Source organism: Scyliorhinus torazame, chromosome 20 (assembly GCF_047496885.1).
Source record: "Scyliorhinus torazame isolate Kashiwa2021f chromosome 20, sScyTor2.1, whole genome shotgun sequence".
NCBI lineage: Eukaryota > Metazoa > Chordata > Chondrichthyes > Carcharhiniformes > Scyliorhinidae > Scyliorhinus > Scyliorhinus torazame.
This window is the reverse complement of record NC_092726.1, coordinates 25,691,177-25,715,455: the sequence shown is the minus strand read 5'-3', so window position 1 is coordinate 25,715,455 and position 24,279 is coordinate 25,691,177. Positions and strand designations below refer to the sequence as shown.

General features: G+C 53.4%; 1 protein-coding gene across 2 annotated transcripts in view; it reads right to left on the bottom strand.

Moving 5' to 3' along the window:
* Positions 1-12,031, bottom strand: part of LOC140396995 (prominin-2-like) — an 80,260-nt gene extending 68,229 nt beyond the window's left edge. The window contains exons 1-3 of one of the 2 annotated variants that reach the window (XM_072486006.1): positions 11,809-12,031; positions 9,421-9,682; positions 1,722-1,768 (exon numbers count right to left, since the gene is read on the bottom strand). In XM_072486006.1, the coding sequence (XP_072342107.1) occupies positions 1,722-1,768; positions 9,421-9,664 (291 nt within the window). In that variant the 5' untranslated portion in view covers positions 9,665-9,682; positions 11,809-12,031. The remainder of the gene's footprint in view (positions 1-1,721; positions 1,769-9,420; positions 9,683-11,808) is intronic. The other variant, XM_072486005.1, reaches the window with a different exon arrangement.
* Between the last annotated feature and the right edge of the window lie 12,248 nt (positions 12,032-24,279).

Genomic DNA, 24,279 nt, shown 5'->3' with positions numbered 1-24,279 from the left:
TTCACTGTCGCTGGGGCAACATCCTGGAACTCCCTCCCTAACAGCACTATGAGTGTACCTACCCCACACGGACTGCAGCGGCTCAAGAAGGCGGCTCACCCCCACCTTCTCAAGGGGCAATTAGGGATGGACAATAAAAACTGGGCCTAGCTCGCACAACGTGAAAGGATTTAATAAATCACCTTAAATCTAAGTCCCCACCACCATGCTTAGCCCAATGGGAACTGTCTCTCCCTATTTAATCTGTCCAGGCCCCTCCTGATTTTAAACGCCTCGAGAACAACTCGTCGGGAGATGGTGGCATTCTGGGGGCTTTGACAGGTTGTACGTGGGGACGATGTTTCCTCTTGTCCGAGAATCTAGAACAAGGGGGGTCACTGTCTTAAAAATAAGGGGTTGGCCTATTTAAGACGGAGCTGAGGAGAATTTCTTTTCTCTCAGACGGCCGTGAGGCCTCAGCAACTCTCCTCCTCAAAAGATGGTGCACGAACATGATTATCTTCAAGGCAGAGCTGGTTAGATTCTCAGTTAACAAGAGGGGGGTGAAAGGTTATCGGGGGTGGCCGGAAATGTGGGACCCAATCGGATAGGCCATCATCGTATTGAGTGGCAGGGCAGGCCCAAGGGCCCAAGAGCCTGCCCGGCTACTCCTACGCCTCGTTCGGGTGGCTCTAGGCCTACCACTCATGCCCTGGAATCGCTTGCGTACATCTGAGATGGCTAACTGAACCTCGGTTTCACGTTTCAGCTCCAAAGCAGCGCCTCTGACAGGGCAGGAGCCCCCCCTCGTGCCCCCCCCCCCCACCAACCCCCACGCCACGGCGTCTCAACCGGAGTTTGCGCTTAGTGTCCAGAGTGCGGCTCACGACCTTGGAGGGGGGGGGGGGTCAGAGTTCAAAACATTACCAGTAATGCAGTCTGTTCCTGGATCGCTGTGCGACGGAATAGAACTTGACAGGGTATATTTTATTAAAAATATTTCCTTCCTGCTACTTCTTAATTTTAAACAGGTTTTTCAGGCTGAACAAAGACCAAAGGCTCTCTGTTGTCATTCAGTCATCAGAATAAAAGAAGCCGCTTGGCAGTTTTGGAAACGTCACATCTCGTTATTCCTGAGGAGCCACTATCAGACGAGCCGGGAACTGAACAGCCAACACCTGACTAGAAGGCCATGCAGAAGGAGCTCTGGCCAGGATTGGTCACCAGGGTCCCATCTACCCTGCCTCGGCCGAATATCCTGTCCCATTGTCTCCAACCTGATTCATCCCCAGGTGCCTATTTCATCTTGTGAAAGCCCCACCATTCGAAAAAACGAATTTGACAATACCGGGTTTCAGGCCGCCAATCTCCGGATAGAAATTCCTCATGGGACTTTGATTCTGGACTCACATGAACCAATATTTATTTTCTCTGTGGCCCTCTACAATAAAAAAAACCCTCTTTTCTTTCTCTATCCCTCACTTTATTGTAAGCGTGCCGGGCCAGATGTTGAATGGCTTTTGAATGCTTGCAATAAATTAACCCTTCGAGTTCATCCTACTCTGGGTCTGCTGTGGGTTTATTCAGAAGGGATTGGATCAGATGGAAACCGGGAGTTTGGGAAAAATGTCGGCATGCATTAAAAAGGGAACAAATCAAATTGTCTTCCTGTTTATGGGCAGGTCGTGAGAATAAGAAACTAGTGCGTTTTGGACGTACGTCCTCCTGTCCACAGCACTTACCTTAAGTGGCTCAACAGACTGATCCTTCAATAGTCCCACAAGAATATCTGGAGGGGGGCGGGGGGCAAAAGAATGAGGTAAGTAAAAATAATGCACACCAGACAGATGTTGATCAACCGTACCCGTCGTAAGAACCTAAAATGCGTTCTCTTTACGTCAGAGATAAAATATTCAGAGATTTCTTAACATAGCAATCGCAAAATTGAATATTGGCATTCAAAATGGGGCCGCGATCGCCTCCTGCTGCATGAAATGACGAATAATCTTTTCTTTATCCTTTCTTGGGATGGGGCAGGGCCAGTATTTGTTACCCATCTCTAATTGCCCCTGGACTGAGTGGCTCGCTCGGCCATTTCAGGGGGGCGGCTAAGGGTCAACCACATTTGCTGTGGGGGTCTGGAGTCACATGTGGGCCCAGACCAGGTAAAGGCGGCGGATTTCCTTCCCTGAAGGACATTAGTGAACCAGATGGGTTTTAACAACAATCCATGAGGGTCATCATGACTGAGATTAGTGACAATTCCCGATTTATCAACAGAATTCAAATTGCTCCAACTACCCTGGTGGGGTTTGAACCTGTGTCCCGCAGAGCATGAGGCCGGACCATGGGGTTACTGGTCCAGGAACGATACCACTGCTCCAGAAAGAGTTTTGAAGGTACAATATCTTGATACTATCCCCATTTCTACGTAAGAAATGTGCTGCATTTTCTGTCCTCAAAAGAGGGCTAGTCCAGACACATTGGGCTGAGCTGCCTCCTCCTTTCCTCCCCCACTCCTGCCTCTGTCCGATGCCTCTAACAGAAGGTTGGGACGATTATTGATGGAAATCACGAACGGTTTTGGCAGGCAGTGGCTTTGGGCAGAACTCTAATATCGCTGCAAAGAGAAAAATGCTGTTGAAGTTTCCCATCTTCGCACTCAGCAGGACAAATGCAAGCATGCCAAATTGCAAACGGCCACGACAATTCCGACGGCAGGATTGGTTCGCAGGTCTGACTGGCCGAGGCGTTGTCATGGAGAAAGCAACAGACGACTGTCGGTGTGGTTGTAGATGTGATTCCATGATTGGGCAGCAATTGATGAACAACCCTGAGTGCGCTAATAGCGACACTAACAGTCAATTAAAAATAATCAGACGAGCTCGTAATATGGCTGATTAATGCTTGCTCGAAGCAACATACATTCATACACAGGAACCCCCTTCTAAGCAAACAAACAAATCCAGGTTTTACAACTTTGGGGAACTGCTTGGGAGCTTTTGTTCTCCATTACCTTCTCCATGGCAATATTTTGGCCACTAAGGTGGTTTGAAATGTGGAATTCTTGTTTTGAGTGCAAGATGAAAAACTTCAGCGAGCTGTCTAACTTTTCAGCTAGATTCAGGTTATGAGGGTGCAGTGGTTAGCACTGCTGCCTCACGGCGCCGAGGCCCGGGTTCCATCCTGGCCCTGGGTCACTGTCCTTGCGGAGTTTGTACATTATCCCCGTGTCTGCGTGGGCCTCACCCCCCCTCCACAACCCAGGGTAGGCGGATTGGCCGTGCTAAATTGCCCCTTAATTGGAAAAAATAACAATTGGCTGCTCTAAATTTGTATTGAAAAAGGATTAGGTTCTGGAAGAGTAAACAAGGAGAAACTCTGTCCCGAGTTGCAGGATGGCTCGGGAACAAGAGGACGGGCCTTAAGATGTCGGGCATCAGGACCAGAGAGAGGGGGTTGGCCGAGAAGAGAAAACGGTTCCTCTCCCGTAAATGGACTGAATGGCCTTCTGTGATGGAGTGGCAACGCTATGATTCTGGAAGAAGAATTAGCCACCAGAATAGAACCAGAATTCATCTGGTTCTATCAAAGTCGTGTTCATGAACATGGTTGGAGGCAAGTACTGAGAGGTAGCAGTTGCCTAGGTAACGAGGGAAGGCTGGAGGTGCGGAAGGCTGAGTCACTCTTGCACAATAGAAGTTCAAAACAGATTAGCGATGTTTTGTCACTGACAATGTATGTCTTCAAAGGCCAAATGTCAAATACACTACAAGGAACAAATTCCATTTATATCTTGAAAGCATTCTCTTCAAGATCACCTACAGAGTGTTTGGGGCAAATACCTACTCGCTGACATAATGGAGCAGGCTATTTACAAACACAGTGGTTACATGAACAGCCTAATATTTCCCTTCAGCACTGAATGTGGACTTGATTGACAGGGACAATGTAGAGGGAGTTCTACTCTGTATCTAACCCCGTGCTGTCCCTGCCCTGGGAGTGTGTGATGGGGACAGTGTAGAGGGAGATTTACTCTGTATCTAACCCCGTGCTGTACCTGTCCTGGGAGTGTTTGATGGGGACTGTGTAGAGGGAGCTTTACTCTGTATCTAACCCCTTGCTGTACCTGTCCTGGGAGTGTTTGATGGGGACAGTGTAGAGTGAGCTTTACTCTGTATCTAACCCCGTGCTGTACCTGTCCTGGGAGTGTTTGATGGGGACGGTGTAGAGGAAGCTTTACTCTGTATCTAATCCTGTGCTGTACCTGTCCTGGGAGTGTTTGATGGGGACAGTGTAGAGGGAGCTTTACTCTGTATCTAACCCCGTGCTGTACCTATCCTGGGAGTGTTTGATGGGGACAGTGTAGAGGGAGCTTTACTCTGTATCTAACCCCGTGCTGTACCTGTCCTGGGAGTGTTTGATGGGGACAGTGTAGAGGGAGCTTTACTCTGTATCTAATCCTGTGCTGTACCTGTCCTGGGAGTGTTTGATGGGGACAGTGTAGAGGGAGATTTACTCTGTATCTAACCCCGTGCTGTACCTGTCCTGGGAGTGTTTGATGGGGACAGTGTAGAGGGAGCTTTACTCTGTAACCCCGTGCTGTATCTATCCAAGGAGTATTTGATGGGAACAGTGCAGGTGAAGCTTTACTCTGTACCTAACCCCGTGATGTACCTGTCCTGGGAGTGTTTGATGGGGACAGTGTAGAGGGAGCTTTACTCTGTATCTAACCCCGTGCTGTACCTGTCCTGGGAGTGTTTGATGGGACAGTGCACATAGAATATAGTACAGTACAGGCCCTTTGGCCCATGATGTTGCGCCGACCATTTATCCTAATCTAAGGTCAACCTGACCTACACCCCTTCAATTTACTGCTGTCCATGTGCCTGTCCAAGAGTCGCTTAAATGTCCCGAATGACTCAGACTCCACCGCCTCTGCTGGCCGTGCATTCCACACACCCACCACTCTCTGTGTAAAGAACCGACCTCTGACATCTCCCCTATACCTTCCTCCAATCACCTTCAAATTATGTCCCCTCGTGACAGCCATTTCCGCCCTGGGGAAAAGTCTCTGGCTATCCACTCTATCCATGCCTCTCATCACCTTGTACCCTCTATCAAGTCACCTCGCTGCCTTCTTCGCTCCAGTGAGAAGAGCCCGAGCTCCCTCAACCTTTCTTCATAAGACATGCCCTCCAGTCCAGGCAGCATCCTGGTAAATCTCCTCTGCACCCTCTCCAAAGCATCTACACCCTTCCTATAATGAGGCGACCAAAACTGGACACAATATTCCAAGTGTGGTCTAACCAGGGTTTTATAAAGCTGCAGCAAAACCTCACGGCTCTTAAACTCAATCCCCCTGTTATTGAAAGCCAACACACCATACGCCTTCTCAACAACCCTATCAACCTCGGTGGCAACTTTGAGGGATCTATGTACATGGACCCCAAGATCCCTCTGTCCCTCCACACTTCCAAGAATCCTGCCTTTAACCCTGTATTCAGCATTCAAATTCGACCTTCCAAAATGAGTCACTTCACATTTATCAAGGTTGAACTCCACCTGCCACTTCTCAGCCCAGCTCTGCATCCTATCAATGTCCAGTTGTAACCTTGAACAGCCCTCGACACTATCTATAACTCCACCAACCTTCGTGTCACTGGCAAACTTACTAACCCACCCTTCCACTTCCTCATCCAAGTCATTTCTAAAAACCACAAAGAGCAGAGGTCCCAGAGCAGATCCCTGCGGGACACCACTGGTCACCGACCTCCAGGCGGAATACTTTCCATCCACTACCACTCGCTGTCTTCTTTCAGCCAGCCAATTCTGTATCCAGACAGCCAAATTTCACTGTATCCCATGAATGAGCATGAATGAGCCTACCATGGGGAACCTTATCAAATGCCTTACTGAAATCCATATACACCACATCCACTGCCAGACCTTCATCAATGTGTCTCATCACATCGTCAAAGAATTCAATGAGGCTTGTGAGGCATGACCTGCCCCTCACAAAGCCATGCTGACTATCTTTAATCAAACTATGTTTTTCTAAATAACCATAAATCCTGGGCGGAATTGTCCGACGGCCGTTGGGTCGGAGAATCGGCGCGGCGCCGGGCGAATCGCGCCACGCCGCCCCGACGCTGGGACACAATTCTCCGCAGTGCGGGTCGGGGTATGCGCCGATCGGGGTCTGCGCAGACTCTCCGGCCCGGGCCGGCGTGCCGATTCTCCGGCCCGGATGGGCCAAGAGGGCGTCATCAAAAAGCTGAGTCCCGCTGGCGCCGTTCTACCATCCTCTGAACTGGCGGGACCTCAGCGTTGAAGGGTCCCGGGGCGGCCTGTGGGGCGGGGGGGGGGGGGCGGGTCCGACCCCGAGGTGGGGCCTCCCTAGTGGCCTGGCCCGTGATCGGGGCCTACCGATCGGCGGGCCGGTCTCTCTGCCCCCCCGGCCTCCTTTCCTCCGCGCCGGCTCCTGTAACCCTGCGCCATTTGGCGTCGGGACCGGCGCGGGGAAGAAGGTCACTGCGCATGCGCTAGTTGGCGCCGGCCCAACTGCGCATGCCCAGACCCCGCGGCGCTGGGTTCAAGCCGGGATTGGCAGCTGGAGCAGCGTAGGCCGCAGAGTGGGGTCCCGGAACAGGCGTTTTTACTCCGCCGTCGTCACTTAGCCGCCCGTTGGGAGAATCCCGCCCCCATCTCTCAGAATCCTTTCCAATATTTTGCTCACCACAGACATAAGACTGGTCTGTAATTCCCAGGGATTTCCCTATCCCCTTTTTGAACAGGGGAACAACATTCGCCTCCCTCCAATCATCCGGTACTACTCCAGTGGAGAGTGAGGACGCAAAGATCATCGCCAATGGCGCAGCAATCTCCTCCCTCAATTCCCGTAATAACCTTCGGTATATCCCATCTGGCCCTGGGGACTTACCTATCCTGATGCTTTTCAAAATTTCCAGCACTTCCTTGTTCTCAATATCAACCTGTTCGAGTCTATTAACCTGGTTCACACTGTTCCCATGAGCAACAAGGTCCCTCTCTCTAGTGAATACTGAAGCAAAATATTCATTTAGGGCCTCCTCCATCTCCTCAGACTCTAGGCTCGAGTTCCCTCCACTATCCCTGATCGGCCCTACTCTCACTCTGATCATCCGCTTATTTCTCACAAAAGTGTAGAACGCCTTGGGGTTTTCCCCAATCCTTCCCGCCAGGGCTTTTTCATGCCCCCTTCTAGCTCTCCTCAGTCCGTTTTTGAGTCCCTTCCTAGCTAACTTGTAACCCTCTAGAGCCGAGTCAGATCCTTGCTTCCTCATCCTTACGTAAGCTTCCTTCTTCCTCTTGACTAGAAGCCCCACTTCTGTTGTCATCCAAGGCTCCTTCACCTTACCATTCCTTCCTCGTCTCAGTAGGACAAAACTATCCAGCACTCGCAGCAAGTGCTCCTTAAACAACCCCCACATTACTGTTGTGCAATTCCCCAAGAATAATTGTTCCCACTTTATGCTCCTCAGCTCCTGTCTAATAGCAGAATAATTTCTCCTTCCCCAATTAAATATCTTCCCATACTGTCTGTCCCTATCCCTCTCCATGACTATGGTAAAGGTCAAGGAGTTGTGGTCACTGTCACCGAAATGCTCTCCCACCGAGACATCTGACACCTGGCCTGGTTCGTTGCCGAGCACCAAGTCCAATATGGCCTCCCCCCTCGTCGGCCTATCTACATATTGAGCCAGGAATCGATCCTGTACACACCTGACAAAATCTGCTCCATCCAAACCATTTGCACTAAGGAGGTTCTAGTCAATATTAGGGAAGTTAAATTCACCCATGACAAAAACTCTGTTACTTCTGCACCTTTCCAAGATCTGCCACCCAATCTGTTCCTCTATCTCTCTGCTGCAATTTGTAGAGGGAGCTTTACTCTGCATCTAACCTCGTGCTGTAGCTGTCCTGGGAGTGTTTGATGGGGACAGTGTAGAAGGAGCTTTACTCTGTATCTAACCCTGTGCTGTACCTGTCCTGGGAGTGTTTGATGGGGACAGTGTAGAGGGAGCTTTACTCTGTATCTAACCCCGTGCTGTAGCTGTCCTGGGAGTGTTTGATGGGGACAGTGTAGAGGGAGCTTTACTCTGTGTCTAACCCCGTGCTGTACCTGTCCTGAGAGTGTTTGATGGGGACAGTGTAGAGGGAGCTTTACTCTGTATCTAACCCCATGCTGTACCTGTCCTGGGAGTGTTTGATGGGGACAGTGTGGAGGGAGCTTTACTCTGTGTCTAACCCCGTGCTGTACCTGTCCTGGGAGTGTTTGATGGGGACAGTGTAGAGGGAGCTTTACTCTGTATCTAACCCCATGCTGTCCCTGTCCTGGGAGTGTTTGAAGGGGACAGTGTAGAGGGAGCTTTACTCTGTATCTAACCCCGTGCTGTACCTGTCCTGGGAGTGTTTGATGGGGACCGTGAAGAGGGAGCTTTACTCTGTATCTAACCCTGTGCTGTACCTGTCCTGGGAATGTTTGATCGGACAGTGTAGAGGGAGTTTTACTCTGTATCTATCCCCGTGCTGTACCTGTCCTGGGAGTGTTTGATGGAGACAGTGTAGAGGGAGCTGTACTCTGTATCTAACCCCATGCTGTACCTGTCCTGGGAGTGTTTGATGGAGACAGTGTAGAGGGAGATTTACTCTGTATCTAACCCCGTGCTGTACCTGTCCTGGGAGTGTTTGATGGGGTCAGTGTAGAGGGAGCTTTACTCTGTATCTAACCCTGTGCTGTACCTGTCCTGGGAGTGTTTGATGGGGACCGTGTAAAGGGAGCTTTACTCTGTATCTAACCCCGTGCTGTACCTGTCCTGGGAGCGTTTGATGGGGACTGTGTAGAGGGAGCTTTACTCTGTATCTAACCCCGTGCTGTACCTGTCCTGGGAGTGTTTGATGGGGGACAGTGTAGAGGGAGCTTTACTCTGTATCTAGCCTTGTGCTGTACCTGTCCTGGGAGTGTTTGATGGGGACAGTGTAGAGGGAGTTTTTCTCTGTATCTAACCCCGCGCTGTACCTGACCTGTGATAGTGTTACTTCGAAAGAAAACAGTTGATGAAATGCTTCAGTGGAGTCTGTAAGAATGGGCCCCCAATATAGGGCATTTAATTGCAATGCCACAGAATCAATAACCCTCCGGTCCTCCGCGTTAGTTAGCACAAGTTTCTAAAGTTCAGTCCAGGGTCAAAGTGTACCACTTAACCCTTGACCTCTCACCTCACAAAGCTTTTTGAAGCATTTTCATCTGATTATCAATAGAATAACCCATAACGTGGTAACTGGCCCCGCCCACCCATCTCCCAGGGAAACCCCACATGCGCCAAAACATGGCGTCGCGAGCGATCATGCCAAGCGGCCCGGACAGACGGTGTGCAAAGCGTCAACAACACACGAGACCTGTCGGAAAGGGGTTGGGCTGGACGGCGTCCAGGTAACGGTTGACCATGTCGTACAGGGGCTCGAGCGATCTGGCATCTCCGTCCAGCCGGCTGAAGTTACTTTGGAACACAGTTTGGAACGCCAGCTCGTCGGACGTGCAGTTCGACGACGCGGCCCGCGTGGGGCCGAGGAATGCCGCCGCCAGCACCAGGCACAGAGGCATCCTGAATCTTGGCACCTTCCCGGGATCCCGGCTCAACATTCCGCAGTCGCTTCGATCCTGTGAAGGGAAACAAGTCCGCAATAATTCCCATTCAGTCCCACAGCCGGTACCCAAAAGGCTTTTTGACTTATTCTTACACAGGACGCGGGCCTTGATGGCTAGGCCCCAGCATTTATTACCCATCCGTAATTGCCCCTTGAGAAGGTGGTGGGTGAGCCGCCATCTTGAGCCGCTGCAACCCGTGTGGTGTAGGTACACCCACTGTGCTGTTAGGGAGGGAGCTCCAGGATTTTGACCCGGCGACAGGGAAGGAACGGCCGATATATTTCCAAGTCGGGATGGTGAGTGACTTGGAGGGGAACCTCCAGGTGGTGGGGTTCCCAGGTATCTGCTGCTCTTGTCCTTCTAGATGGTAGAGGCCGTGGGTTTGGAATGTTGCCGAAGGAGCCTCGGTGAGTTGCTGCAGTGCATCTTGTAGATGGGACACACGGCTGCCACTGTGCGTCGGTGGTGGAGGGAGTGAATGTTTGTGGATGGGGTGCCGATCAAGCGGGGCTGCTTTGTCCTGGATGGTGTCGAGCTTCTTGAGTGTTGTTGGGAGCTGCATTCATCCAGGCAAGTGGGGAGTATTCCATCACACTCCTGACTTGTGCCTTGTAGATGGTGGACAGGCTTTGGGGAGTCAGGAGGTGAGTTACTCTCCGCAGGATTCCCAGCCTCTGACCTGCTCTGGTAGCCACAGTATTTATGTGGCTGGGTCCAGTTCAGTTTCTGGTCAATGGTAACCCCCAGGATGTGGGGGATTCAGCGATGGTGATGCCATTGAATGTCAAGGGGCGATGGTTAGATTGTCTCATTGGAGATGATCATTCCCTGGCACTTGAGTGGCGCGAATGTTACTTCGAGTTCTAGGCCGGAATTCTCTGGTTGTTCACTGGCGGCCGAATTCTCCGGCCATACGGGCAGCGCATCCCCGCCTCCGGGATTCCCTGCGGAATAGGGTGACCTCAACGGGAAGCCCATTGACGGTGGTGCGGGTCGAGAGCCCTGGCACCTGCGATCGGTGTGCCGCCTCCCGCAGCTGAGCAGCACCCGGTTTAGAGGCTGGACCATCTCCCCCCCCCCCCTGATAGAGTTTTACATGACGAAAGGGGGCCAGTCGGCCCATCCTGTCTGCGCCAGCCACCAAGCCCCGATCTATTCTAATCCTATTCCCCAGCCTCTAGCCTTGCAAGATGCGACGTGTCAAGTATCGTCTTAGTGGGGGGGCGGGGGTTCTAAGGAATAGGTATCAATGGGGAGCACTCGCTCCCGGCCTGCGGAGAGTGACGCCTGCATCGCCGGTATAGGAATAGTCCACCCAAATGCGTTCTCTCGTATCCGAGTTGCCGGAACAATGCCAGCCAGGAGACATGTTAAGTCCTGTCTCCGCTGGTGCACACCAGTAATTTTCCAACAGATCTGGACAGGAGCGAGGCCTCCGTGTGGAGAATCGTCAAGTCGCTTGACAGGAACTCCCAGAGTTAACTTTCAAAACACTCCACAATCGGCTCCTCGGGGGGGGTGGGGGGTGGGGGGGGGGAGCCGCAGAACTCTCCGGTTTCCCCGAGCAGAGATAACAGTGCGCCTGGCTGCCCCGGTAAACACAGAGGGAGTCCCCCTTTGCTTTGGACCTCAATTGGAACCCCTTGCGGACCCCCCCCCCCCCCCCCCCCCACTTCCAGAAGTGACCCCTCGTGAGGGAGTCTAGAAGTGGTTTCAATGGGGTCTCTCCCATTCCAGGATGAAACGAGGGGTATTTATTTTCCTTCGGAGGATTCAGTGGGCTGCTGTCACTCCCCCCCCCCCCCCCTCAGAGGGCAGTGGGGGGGTCGTGGGCCATTGAATATATTCAACGTCGGGTTCGACAGATTTTTGATCGCCAAGGGGGCGAGGGAGGGAGGACGAGGGGGAGAGTGGGCGAGGGGCCACTGAAGCGAGGTTGAAGCCACGCCGTGGGGCTAGCAGAGGGGATTGGAGGGACAGAACGGTCTGCCTCTGCGTCTCGTGATAACTGAGGGGGGACTTTTCACAACCGCCGACAGTATGCCTCGAACCGTTTCTTGACCGCCCCCCCCCACTCCTCCTCCCCTCCCCGTGCCTGCGCCAAAGGGTAAATTCATTGACAGGAAAGAGATTCTCACCTGGCCTGCTTCTGCGAGAACGAATCCTGTCTGAAGTGAGGCTCGGTTTTGCCAAGATCTTTGAGGAAAAAGTCATCAGCTTCCTGGTCGGGAGGGGGGGAGGCCCAAAGTTTGAACGTAAACCTGTCGGACGGGTTGGAACTGTGTCTCAAGGGCGAAACGGCCTCAGTCGTAAACAAAGGGAAGTTGGGGATGTAAATTTGACAATCAAACAGAGCCAGTTCCTTCAGCGTTGCTCACCCGAGGGTGTGGTGTCATCCTCAGCGCAGGCATTGCTCTACGTCTTAATTACAGCTCCCAAGATCGCTTTCAGCCTGTTTGGGCAAGTGTGTCACAGGACTCAAGACCAGACAGATAACACACGAGTTCGGGAATCAGTACCTTGTGATTAGGAAAACCGACCCCGCTCGACAAGGGATGGGGAAATTTGGAATTGAGTTCAGAGTCGGGCCCAGGGTTAACGCCGTCCCGCCCTCCACTGACTAACCGGCTGAGTATTTCCAGCATTCTCTGGCCGGGATTCCCAATCCCGCCAGGCCTAGTTCTCCGGCGCGCCAACAGCGGGATTCTCCATCCCGGCAGCCGGCCAATGGGGTTTCCCATTGTGGGCGCCCCCCACTCCGTCGGGAAACCGCGCGGGCGTCGTGCGATGCCGACGAAGCGGAGGATCCCGTTGACGGAGAATCCCGCTGTCTGGATTTGCGTACCGTTCATCAATGCGAAGTCTGGGGAGGATTCCGGAAACATCCACGGGTTTGGTGGGGGGGCTCAGCTGATGTACAGAGTAGTGCAATTGGAGAATTGCCATGAAGCTGCTCGTCCAATCAGGCGGGTTTCTCCATGCGTCGGCTGCTCCTCGCATCCCTAGCCAGCCTCCGACTGGACTTGCCAGGAAGGATGGTCATCAAAGGGGAAGGGTAGGCGCGGGCCATGGGGCCAGAGGGGAAGAGAGGCAGTGGTCGTGGAGAGGAAGGCGAGTGTGGAAGAGGGCGAAAGAAGTGAGTGTGTGAGTGTAAAAGAGAGAGAGGTGTGTGTCAGAGCGAGAGATGTGAGTGTGAGGGAGAGGTGTGTGAGTGAGTGTGAGGTAGAGGTGTGTCAGTGTGTGAGGGAGAGGTGTGTGAGTGTGAGGGAGAGGTGTGTGAGTGTGATGGAGAGGTGTGTGTGTGTGAGGGAGAGGTGTGAGTGTGTGAGGGAGAGGTGTGTGAGTGTGTGTGAGGGAGAGGTGTGTGAGGGAGAGGTGTGTGAGTGTGTGTGAGGGAGAGGTGAGTGTGTATGAGGGAGAGGTGTGTGAGTGTGAGGGAGAGGCGTGTGAGTGTGAGGGAGAGGTGTGTGAGTGTCTGTGAAGGAGAGGTGTGTGAGTGTGTGAGAGAGAGGTGTGTGAGTGTGAGGGAGAGGTGTGTGTGAGAGAGAGGTGTGTGAGTGTGTGAGGGAGAGGTGTGTGAGTGTGAGGGAGAGGTGTGTGAGTGTGAGAGAGAGGTGTGTGAGTGTGTGAGGGAGAGGTGTGTGAGTGTGAGGGAGAGGTGTGAGTGTGTGAGGGAGAGGTGTGTGAGTGTGTGTGAAGGAGAGGTGTGAGTGTGTGAGAGAGAGGTGTGTGAGGGAGTGGTGTGTGAGTGTCTGTGAAGGAGAGGTGTGAGTGTGTGAAGGAGAGGTGTGTGAGTGTGAGAGAGAGGTGTGTGAGTGTGTGAGGGAGAGGTGTGTGAGTGTGAAGGAGAGGTGTGTGAGTGTGTGAGGGAGAGGTGTGTGAGTGTGAGAGAGAGGTGTGTGAGTGTGTGAGGGAGAGCTGTGTGAGTGTGAGGGAGAGGTGTGAGTGTGTGAGGGAGAGGTGTGTGAGTGTGTGTGAAGGAGAGGTGTGAGTGTGTGAGAGAGAGGTGTGTGAGTGTGTGTGAGGGAGAGGTGTGTGAATGTGTGTGAAGGAGAGGTGTGTGAGGGAGAGGTGTGTGAGTGTGAAGGAGAGGTGTGTGAGTGTGAGGGAGAGGTGTGTGAGTGTGTGAGAGAGAGGTGTGTGAGTGTGAGGGAGAGGTGTGTGAGTGTGAGGGAGAGGTGTGAGTGTGTGAGGGAGAGGTGTGTGAGTGTGAGAGAGAGGTGTGTGAGTGTGTGAGGGAGAGGTGTGTGAGTGTGAAGGAGAGGTGTGTGAGTGTGTGAGGGAGAGGTGTGTGAGTGTGAGAGAGAGGTGTGTGAGTGTGTGAGGGAGAGCTGTGTGAGTGTGAGGGAGAGGTGTGAGTGTGTGAGGGAGAGGTGTGTGAGTGTGTGTGAAGGAGAGGTGTGAGTGTGTGAGGGAGAGGTGTGTGAGTGTGTGTGAGGGAGAGGTGTGTGAGTGTGTGTGAAGGAGAGGTGTGTGAGGGAGAGGTGTGTGAGTGTGAAGGAGAGGTGTGTGAGTGGGAGGGAGAGGTGTGTGAGTGTGTGAGAGAGAGGTGTGTGAGTGTGAGGGAGAGGTGTGTGTGAGAGAGAGGTGTGTGAGTGTGTGAGGGAGAGGTGTGTGAGTGTGTGTGAAGGAGAGGTGTGTGAGTGTGTGAGAGAGAGGTGTGAGTGTGTGAGGGAGAGGTGTGTGAGTGTGAGGGAGAGGTGTGTGAGTGTGTGTGAAGGAGAGGTGTGTGAGTGTGAGGGAGAGGTATGTGAGTGTGAAGGAGAGGTGTGTGAGTGTGAGGGAGAGGTGTGTGAGTGTGTGAGAGAGAGGTGTGTGAGTGTGAGGGAGAGGTGTGTGTGAGAGAGAGGTGTGTGAGTGTGTGAGGGAGAGGTGTGTGAGTGTGAGGGAGAGGTGTGTGAGTGTGAGAGAGAGGTGTGTGAGGGAGAGGTGTGTGAGTGTGAGGGAGAGGTGTGTGAGTGTCTGTGAAGGAGAGGTGTGTGAGTGTGAGGGAGAGGTGTGTGAGTGTGAGAGAGAGGTGTGTGAGTGTGTGAGGGAGAGGTGTGTGAGTGTGAGGGAGAGGTGTGTGAGTGTGTGTGAAGGAGAGGTGTGTGAGTGTGAGGGAGAGGTATGTGAGTGTGAAGGAGAGGTGTGTGAGTGTGTGAGGGAGAGGTGTGTGAGTGTGAGGGAGAGGTGTGTGAGTGTGTGTGAAGGAGAGGTGTGTGAGTGTGTGAGGGAGAGGTGTGTGAGTGTGAGGGAGAGGTGTGTGAGTGTGTGTGAAGGAGAGGTGTGAGTGTGTGAGGGAGAGGTGTGTGAGTGTGAGGGAGAGGTGTGTGAGTGTGAGAGAGAGGTGTGTGAGTGTGAAAGAGAGAGAGGTGTATGTCAGAGCGAGAGGTGTGAGTGTGAGGGAGACGTGTGTGAGTGAGTGTGAGGTAGAGGTGTGTCAGTGTGTGAGGGAGAGGTGTGTGAGTGTGTGAGGGAGAGGTGTGTGAGTGTGATGGAGATGTGTGTGTGTGTGAGGGAGAGGTGTGAGTGTGTGAGGGAGAGGTGTGTGAGTGTGTGAGGGAGAGGTGTGTGAGTGTCTGTGAAGGAGAGTTGTGTGAGTGTGTGAGGGAGAGGTGTGTGAGTGTGAGGGAGAGGTGTGTGAGTGTGAGGGAGAGGTGTGTGAGTGTGAGGGAGAGGTGTGAGTGTGTGAGGGAGAGGTGTGTGAGTGTGTGTGAAGGAGAGGTGTGTGAGTGTGTGAGGGAGAGGTGTGTGAGTGTGAGGGAGAGGTGTGTGAGTGTGAGAGAGAGGTGTGTGAGGGAGAGGTGTGTGAGTGTGAAGGAGAGGTGTGTGAGTGTGAGGGAGAGGTGTGTGAGTGTGAGAGAGAGGTGTGTGAGTGTGTGAGGGAGAGGTGTGTGAGTGTGAGGGAGAGGTGTGAGTGTGTGAGGGAGAGGTGTGTGAGTGTGTGTGAAGGAGAGGTGTGTGAGTGTGTGAGGGAGGGGTGTGTGAGTGTGTATGAGGGAGAGGTGAGTGTGTATGAGGGAGAGGTGTGTGAGTGTGAGGGAGAGGTGTGTGAGTGTGAGGGAGAGGTGTGTGAGTGTGAGGGAGAGGTGTGTGAGTGTGAGGGAGAGGTGTGTGAGTGTGAGGGAGAGGTGTGTGAGTGTGAGGGAGAGGTGTGTGAGTGTCTGTGAAGTAGAGGTGTGTGAGTGTGTGAGAGAGAGGTGTGTGAGTGTCTGTGAAGGAGAGGTGTGTGAGTGTGTGAGAGAGAGGTGTGAGTGTGTGAGAGAGAGGTGTGAGTGTGTGAGAGAGAGGTGTGTGAGTGTGTGTGAGGGAGAGGTGTGAGTGTGTGAGGGAGAGGTGTGTGAGTGTGTGAGGGAGAGGTGTGTGAGTGTGAGGGAGAGGTGCGCGAGTGTGTGAGGGAGAGGTGTGAGTGTGTGAGAAAGAGGTGTGTGTGAGGGAGAGGTGTGAGTGTGAGGGAGAGGTGTGTGAGTGTGTGTGAGGGAGAGGTGTGTGAGTGTCTGTGAAGGAGAGGTGTGAGTGTGTGAAGGAGAGGTGTGTGAGTGTGTGTGAAGGAGAGGTGTGTGAGTGTGTGAGGGAGAGGTGTGTGAGTGTGAGGGAGAGGTGTGTGAGTGTGTGAGGGAGAGGTGTGTGACTGTGTGAAGGAGAGGTGTGTGAGTGTGTGAGGGAGAGGTGTGAGTGTGTGAGGGAGAGGTGTGAGTGTGTGAGAGAGAGGTGTGTGAGTGTGTGTGAGGGAGAGGTGGGTGAGTGTCTGTGAAGGAGAGGTGTGAGTGTGTGAGAGAGAGGTGTGTGAGTGTGTGTGAGTGTGTGAGGGAGAGGTGTGTGAGTGTCTGTGAAGGAGAGGTGTGAGTGTGTGAGAGAGAGGTGTGTGTGTGAGGGAGAGGTGTGTGAGTGTGTGAGAGAGAGGTGTGTGAGTGTGAGGGAGAGGTGTGAGTGCGTGAGAGAGAGGTGTGTGAGTGTCTGTGAAGGAGAGGTGTGTGAGTGTGTGTGAGGGAGAGGTGGGTGAGTGTCTGTGAAGGAGAGGTGTGAGTGTGTGAGAGAGAGGTGTGTGAGTGTGTGTGAGTGTGTGAGGGAGAGGTGTGTGAGTGTCTGTGAAGGAGAGGTGTGAGTGTGTGAGAGAGAGGTGTGTGAGTGTGTGTGAAGGAGAGGTGTGTGAGTGTCTGTGAAGGAGAGGTGTGAGTGTATGAGAGAGAGGTGTGTGAGTGTGTGTGAGGGAGAGGTGTGTGAGTGTGTGAGGGAGAGGTGTGTGAGTGTGTGAGGGAGAGGTGTGTGAGTGTGTGTGAAGGAGAGGTGTGTGAGTGTGTGAGGGAGAGGTGTGTGAGTGTGTGAAGGAGAGGTGTGTGAGTGTGTGAGGGAGAGGTGTGAGTGTGTGAGGGAGAGGTGTGAGTGTGAGAGAGAGGTGTGTGAGTGTGTGAGGGAGAGGTGTGTGTGTGAGGGAGAGGTGTGTGAGTGTGTGTGAGGGAGAGGTGTGTGAGTGTGTGAGGGAGAGGTGTGTGAGTGTGTGAGGGAGAGGTGTGAGTGTGTGAGAGAGAGGTGTGTGAGTGTGTGAGGGAGAGGTGTGAGTGTGTGAGGGAGAGGTGTGAGTGTGTGAGAGAGAGGTGTGTGAGTGTGTGAGGGAGAGGTGTGAGTGTGAGGGAGAGGTGTGAGTGTGTGAGAGAGAGGTGTGTGAGTGTGTGTGAGGGAGAGGTGTGTGAGTGTGAGGGAGAGGTGTGTGAGTGTCTGTGAAGGAGAGGTGTGTGAGTGTGTGAGGGAGAGGTGTGAGTGTGAGGGAGAGGTGTGTGAGTGTGTGTGAGGGAGAGGTGTGTGAGTGTGTGTGAAGGAGAGGTGTGTGAGTGTGTGAGGGAGAGGTGTGTGAGTGTGTGAAGGAGAGGTGTGTGAGTGTGTGAGGGAGAGGTGTGAGTGTGTGAGGGAGAGGTGTGAGTGTGAGAGAGAGGTGTGTGAGTGTGTGAGGGAGAGGTGTGTGTGTGAGGGAGAGGTGTGTGAGTGTGTGTGAGGGAGAGGTGTGTGAGTGTGTGAGGGAGAGGTGTGTGAGTGTGTGAGGGAGAGGTGTGAGTGTGTGAGAGAGAGGTGTGTGAGTGTGTGAGGGAGAGGTGTGAGTGTGTGAGGGAGAGGTGTGAGTGTGTGAGAGAGAGGTGTGTGAGTGTGTGAGGGAGAGGTGTGAGTGTGAGGGAGAGGTGTGAGTGTGTGAGAGAGAGGTGTGTGAGTGTGTGTGAGGGAGAGGTGTGTGAGTGTGAGGGAGAGGTGTGTGAGTGTCTGTGAAGGAGAGGTGTGTGAGTGTGTGAGGGAGAGGTGTGAGTGTGAGGGAGAGGTGTGTGTGTGTGTGAGGGAGAGGTGTCAGTGTGTGAGAGAGAGGTGTGAGTGTGTGAGAGAGAGGTGTGTGAGTGTGTGTGAGGGAGGGGTGTGAGTGTGTGAGAGGTGTGAGTGTGTGAGAGAGAGGTGTGTGAGTGTGTGTGAGAGAGAGGTGTGTGAGTGTCTGTGAGAGAGAGGTGTGTGAGTGTGTGAAGGAGAGGTGTGTGAGTGTGTGTGAGGGAGAGGTGTGAGTGTGTGAGAGAGAGGTGTGTGAGTGTCTGTGAGAGAGAGGTGTGTGAGTGTGTGTGAAGGAGAGGTGTGAGTGTGAAGGAGAGGTGTGTGAGTGTGTGTGAGGGAGAGGTGTGAGTGTGTGAGAGAGAGGTGTGTGAGTGTCTGTGAGAGAGAGGTGTGTGAGTGTGTGTGAAGGAGAGGTGTGAGTGTGAGGGAGAGGTGTGTGAGTGTGTGTGAGGGAGAGGTTTGTGAGTGTGTGTGAGGGAGAGGTGTGAGTGTGAAGGAGAGGTGTGTGAGTGTGTGTGAGGGAGAGGTGTGTGCGTGTGTGTGAAGGAGAGGTGTGAGTGTGAGGGAGAGGTGTGTGAGTGTGTGTGAGGGAGAGGTGTGTGAGTGTGTGTGAGGGAGAGGTGTGAGTGTGTGAGGGAGAGGTGTGTGAGTGTGTGTGAGGGAGAGGTGTGTGAGTGTGTGAGAGAGAGGTGTGAGTGTGTGTGAGGGAGAGGTGTGTGAGTGTGAGGGAGAGGTGTGTGAGTGTGAGGGAGAGGTGTGTGAGTGTCTGTGAAGTAGAGGTGTGTGAGTGTGTGAGAGAGAGGTGTGTGAGTGTGTGTGAGGGAGAGGTGTGAGTGTGTGAGGGAGAGGTGTGTGAGTGTGTGAGGGAGAGGTGTGTGAGTGTGAGGGAGAGGTGCGCGAGTGTGTGAGGGAGAGGTGTGAGTGTGTGAGAAAGAGGTGTGTGTGAGGGAGAGGTGTGTGAGTGTGAGGGAGAGGTGTGTGAGTGTGTGAGGGAGAGGTGTGTGAGTGTGTGTGAGGGAGAGGTGGGTGAGTGTGTGAGAGAGAGGTGTGAGTGTGTGAGGGAGAGGTGTGTGACTGTGTGAAGGAGAGGTGTGTGAGTGTGTGAGAGAGGTGTGTGAGTGTGTGAGGGAGAGGTGTGTGAGTGTGAGGGAGAGGTGTGTGAGTGTGTGAGGGAGAGGTGTGAGTGTGTGAGAGAGAGGTGTGTGAGTGTGTGTGAGGGAGAGGTGTGTGAGTGTGTGAGAGAGAGGTGTGTGAGTGTGTGTGAGGGAGAGGTGGGTGAGTGTGTGAGAGAGAGGTGTGAGTGTGTGAGGGAGAGGTGTGTGACTGTGTGAAGGAGAGGTGTGTGAGTGTGTGAGGGAGAGGTGTGAGTGTGTGAGGGAGAGGTGTGTGACTGTGTGAAGGAGAGGTGTGTGAGTGTCTGTGAAGGAGAGGTGTGTGAGTGTGTGTGAGGGAGAGGTGGGTGAGTGTCTGTGAAGGAGAGGTGTGAGTGTGTGAGAGAGAGGTGTGTGAGTGTGTGTGAGTGTGTGAGGGAGAGGTGTGTGAGTGTCTGTGAAGGAGAGGTGTGAGTGTGTGAGAGAGAGGTGTGTGAGTGTGAGGGAGAGGTGTGAGTATGTGAGAGAGAGGTGTGTGAGTGTCTGTGAAGGAGAGGTGTGTGAGTGTGTGTGAGGGAGAGGTGGGTGAGTGTCTGTGAAGGAGAGGTGTGAGTGTGTGAGAGAGAGGTGTGTGAGTGTGTGTGAGTGTGTGAGGGAGAGGTGTGTGAGTGTCTGTGAAGGAGAGGTGTGAGTGTGTGAGAGAGAGGTGTGTGAGTGTGTGTGAAGGAGAGGTGTGTGAGTGTCTGTGAAGGAGAGGTGTGAGTGTATGAGAGAGAGGTGTGTGAGTGTGTGTGAGGGAGAGGTGTGTGAGTGTGTGAGGGAGAGGTGTGTGAGTGTGTGAGGGAGAGGTGTGTGAGTGTGTGTGAAGGAGAGGTGTGTGAGTGTGTGAGGGAGAGGTGTGTGAGTGTGTGAAGGAGAGGTGTGTGAGTGTGTGAGGGAGAGGTGTGAGTGTGTGAGGGAGAGGTGTGAGTGTGAGAGAGAGGTGTGTGAGTGTGTGAGGGAGAGGTGTGTGTGTGAGGGAGAGGTGTGTGAGTGTGTGTGAGGGAGAGGTGTGTGAGTGTGTGAGGGAGAGGTGTGTGAGTGTGTGAGGGAGAGGTGTGAGTGTGTGAGAGAGAGGTGTGTGAGTGTGTGAGGGAGAGGTGTGAGTGTGTGAGGGAGAGGTGTGAGTGTGTGAGAGAGAGGTGTGTGAGTGTGTGAGGGAGAGGTGTGAGTGTGAGGGAGAGGTGTGAGTGTGTGAGAGAGAGGTGTGTGAGTGTGTGTGAGGGAGAGGTGTGTGAGTGTGAGGGAGAGGTGTGTGAGTGTCTGTGAAGGAGAGGTGTGTGAGTGTGTGAGGGAGAGGTGTGAGTGTGAGGGAGAGGTGTGTGAGTGTGTGTGAGGGAGAGGTGTGTGAGTGTGTGTGAAGGAGAGGTGTGTGAGTGTGTGAGGGAGAGGTGTGTGAGTGTGTGAAGGAGAGGTGTGTGAGTGTGTGAGGGCGAGGTGTGAGTGTGTGAGGGAGAGGTGTGAGTGTGAGAGAGAGGTGTGTGAGTGTGTGAGGGAGAGGTGTGTGTGTGAGGGAGAGGTGTGTGAGTGTGTGTGAGGGAGAGGTGTGTGAGTGTGTGAGGGAGAGGTGTGTGAGTGTGTGAGGGAGAGGTGTGAGTGTGTGAGAGAGAGGTGTGTGAGTGTGTGAGGGAGAGGTGTGAGTGTGTGAGGGAGAGGTGTGAGTGTGTGAGAGAGAGGTGTGTGAGTGTGTGAGGGAGAGGTGTGAGTGTGAGGGAGAGGTGTGAGTGTGTGAGAGAGAGGTGTGTGAGTGTGTGTGAGGGAGAGGTGTGTGAGTGTGAGGGAGAGGTGTGTGAGTGTCTGTGAAGGAGAGGTGTGTGAGTGTGTGAGGGAGAGGTGTGAGTGTGAGGGAGAGGTGTGTGAGTGTGTGTGAGGGAGAGGTGTCAGTGTGTGAGAGAGAGGTGTGAGTGTGTGAGAGAGAGGTGTGTGAGTGTGTGTGAGGGAGGGGTGTGAGTGTGTGAGAGGTGTGAGTGTGTGAGAGAGAGGTGTGTGAGTGTGTGTGAGAGAGAGGTGTGTGAGTGTCTGTGAGAGAGAGGTGTGTGAGTGTGTGAAGGAGAGGTGTGTGAGTGTGTGTGAGGGAGAGGTGTGAGTGTGTGAGAGAGAGGTGTGTGAGTGTCTGTGAGAGAGAGGTGTGTGAGTGTGTGTGAAGGAGAGGTGTGAGTGTGAAGGAGAGGTGTGTGAGTGTGTGTGAGGGAGAGGTGTGTGAGTGTGTGTGAAGGAGAGGTGTGAGTGTGTGTGAAGGAGAGGTGTGTGAGTGTGTGTGAGGGAGAGGTGTGAGTGTGTGAGAGAGAGGTGTGTGAGTGTCTGTGAGAGAGAGGTGTGTGAGTGTGTGTGAAGGAGAGGTGTGAGTGTGAAGGAGAGGTGTGTGAGTGTGTGTGAGGGAGAGGTGTGTGAGTGTGTGTGAAGGAGAGGTGTGAGTGTGAGGGAGAGGTGTGTGAGTGTGTGTGAGGGAGAGGTTTGTGAGTGTGTGTGAGGGAGAGGTGTGAGTGTGAAGGAGAGGTGTGTGAGTGTGTGTGAGGGAGAGGTGTGTGAGTGTGTGTGAAGGAGAGGTGTGAGTGTGAGGGAGAGGTGTGTGAGTGTGTGTGAGGGAGAGGTGTGTGAGTGTGTGTGAGGGAGAGGTGTGAGTGTGTGAGGGAGAGGTGTGTGAGTGTGTGTGAGGGAGAGGTGTGTGAGTGTGTGAGAGAGAGGTGTGTGAGTGTGAGGGAGAGGTGTGTGAGTGTGTGTGAGGGAGAGGTGTGTGAGTGTGAGGGAGAGGTGTGTGAGTGTCTGTGAAGGAGAGGTGTGTGAGTGTGAATGAGAGGTGTGTGAGTGTGTGAGAGAGAGGTGTGTGAGTGTGTGAGGGATAGGTGTGTGAGTGTGTGAGGGAGAGGTGTGTGAGTGTGTGAGGGAGTGGTGTGTGAGTGTCTGTGAAGGAGAGGTGTGTGAGTGTGAAGGAGAGGTGTGTGAGTGTGAAGGAGAGGTGTGTGAGTGTGAAGGAGAGGTGTGTGAGTGTGTGTGAGGGAGAGGTGTGTGAGTGTCTGTGAAGGAGAGGTGTGTGAGTGTGAAGGAGAGGTGTGTGACTGTGTGAGGGAGAGGTGTGTGAGTGTGTGAGGGAGAGGTGTGTGAGTGTGTGTGAGGGAGAGGTGTGTGAGTGTGAGGGAGAGGTGTGTGAGTGTCTGTGAAGGAGAGGTGTGTGAGTGTGTGAGGGAGAGGTGTGAGTGTGAGGGAGAGGTGTGTGAGTGTGTGTGAGGGAGAGGTGTCAGTGTGTGAGAGAGAGGTGTGAGTGTGTGAGAGAGAGGTGTGTGAGTGTGTGTGAGGGAGGGGTGTGAGTGTGTGAGAGGTGTGAGTGTGTGAGAGAGAGGTGTGTGAGTGTGTGTGAGAGAGAGGTGTGTGAGTGTCTGTGAGAGAGAGGTGTGTGAGTGTGTGAAGGAGAGGTGTGTGAGTGTGTGTGAGGGAGAGGTGTGAGTGTGTGAGAGAGAGGTGTGTGAGTGTCTGTGAGAGAGAGGTGTGTGAGTGTGTGTGAAGGAGAGGTGTGAGTGTGAAGGAGAGGTGTGTGAGTGTGTGTGAGGGAGAGGTGTGTGAGTGTGTGTGAAGGAGAGGTGTGAGTGTGTGTGAAGGAGAGGTGTGTGAGTGTGTGTGAGGGAGAGGTGTGAGTGTGTGAGAGAGAGGTGTGTGAGTGTCTGTGAGAGAGAGGTGTGTGAGTGTGTGTGAAGGAGAGGTGTGAGTGTGAAGGAGAGGTGTGTGAGTGTGTGTGAGGGAGAGGTGTGTGAGTGTGTGTGAAGGAGAGGTGTGAGTGTGAGGGAGAGGTGTGTGAGTGTGTGTGAGGGAGAGGTTTGTGAGTGTGTGTGAGGGAGAGGTGTGAGTGTGAAGGAGAGGTGTGTGAGTGTGTGTGAGGGAGAGGTGTGTGAGTGTGTGTGAAGGAGAGGTGTGAGTGTGAGGGAGAGGTGTGTGAGTGTGTGTGAGGGAGAGGTGTGTGAGTGTGTGTGAGGGAGAGGTGTGAGTGTGTGAGGGAGAGGTGTGTGAGTGTGTGTGAGGGAGAGGTGTGTGAGTGTGTGAGAGAGAGGTGTGTGAGTGTGAGGGAGAGGTGTGTGAGTGTGTGTGAGGGAGAGGTGTGTGAGTGTGAGGGAGAGGTGTGTGAGTGTCTGTGAAGGAGAGGTGTGTGAGTGTGAATGAGAGGTGTGTGAGTGTGTGAGAGAGAGGTGTGTGAGTGTGTGAGGGATAGGTGTGTGAGTGTGTGAGGGAGAGGTGTGTGAGTGTGTGAGGGAGTGGTGTGTGAGTGTCTGTGAAGGAGAGGTGTGTGAGTGTGAAGGAGAGGTGTGTGAGTGTGAAGGAGAGGTGTGTGAGTGTGAAGGAGAGGTGTGTGAGTGTGTGTGAGGGAGAGGTGTGTGAGTGTCTGTGAAGGAGAGGTGTGTGAGTGTGAAGGAGAGGTGTGTGACTGTGTGAGGGAGAGGTGTGTGAGTGTGTGAGGGAGAGGTGTGTGAGTGTGTGAGGGAGAGGTGTGTGAGTGTCTGTGAAGGAGAGGTGTGTGAGTGTGAAGGAGAGGTGTGTGAGTGTGTGAGGGAGAGGTGTGTGAGTGTGTGAGGGAGAGGTGTGTGAGTGTGTGAGGGAGAGTTGTGTGAGTGTGTGAGAGAGAGGTGTGTGAGTGTCTGTGAAGGAGAGGTGTGTGAGTGTGAAGGAGAGGTGTGTGAGTGTCTGTGAAGGAGAGGTGTGTGAGTGTGTGAGAGAGAGGTGTGTGAGTGTCTGTGAAGGAGAGGTGTGTGAGTGTGTGAGAGAGAGGTGTGTGTGTGAGGGAGAGGTGTGAGTGTGAAGGAGAGGTGTGTGAGTGTGAAGGAGAGGTGTGTGAGTGTGTGAGGGAGAGGTGTGTGAGTGTGTGAGGGAGAGGTGTGTGAGTGTGTGAGGGAGAGGTGTGTGAGTGTGTGAGAGAGAGGTGTGAGTGTGTGAGAGAGAGGTGTGTGAGTGTCTGTGAAGGAGAGGTGTGTGAGTGTGTGAGAGAGAGGTGTGAGTGTGTGAGAGAGAGGTGTGTGAGTGTCTGTGAAGGAGAGGTGTGTGAGTGTGTGAGAGAGAGGTGTGTGAGTGTGTGTGAGGGAGAGGTGTGTGAGTGTGTGAGGGAGAGGTGTGTGAGTGTGTGTGAGGGAGAGGTGTGTGAGTGTGTGAGAGAGAGGTGTGAGTGTGTGAGGGAGAGGTGTGTGAGTGTCTGTGAAGGAGAGGTGTGTGAGT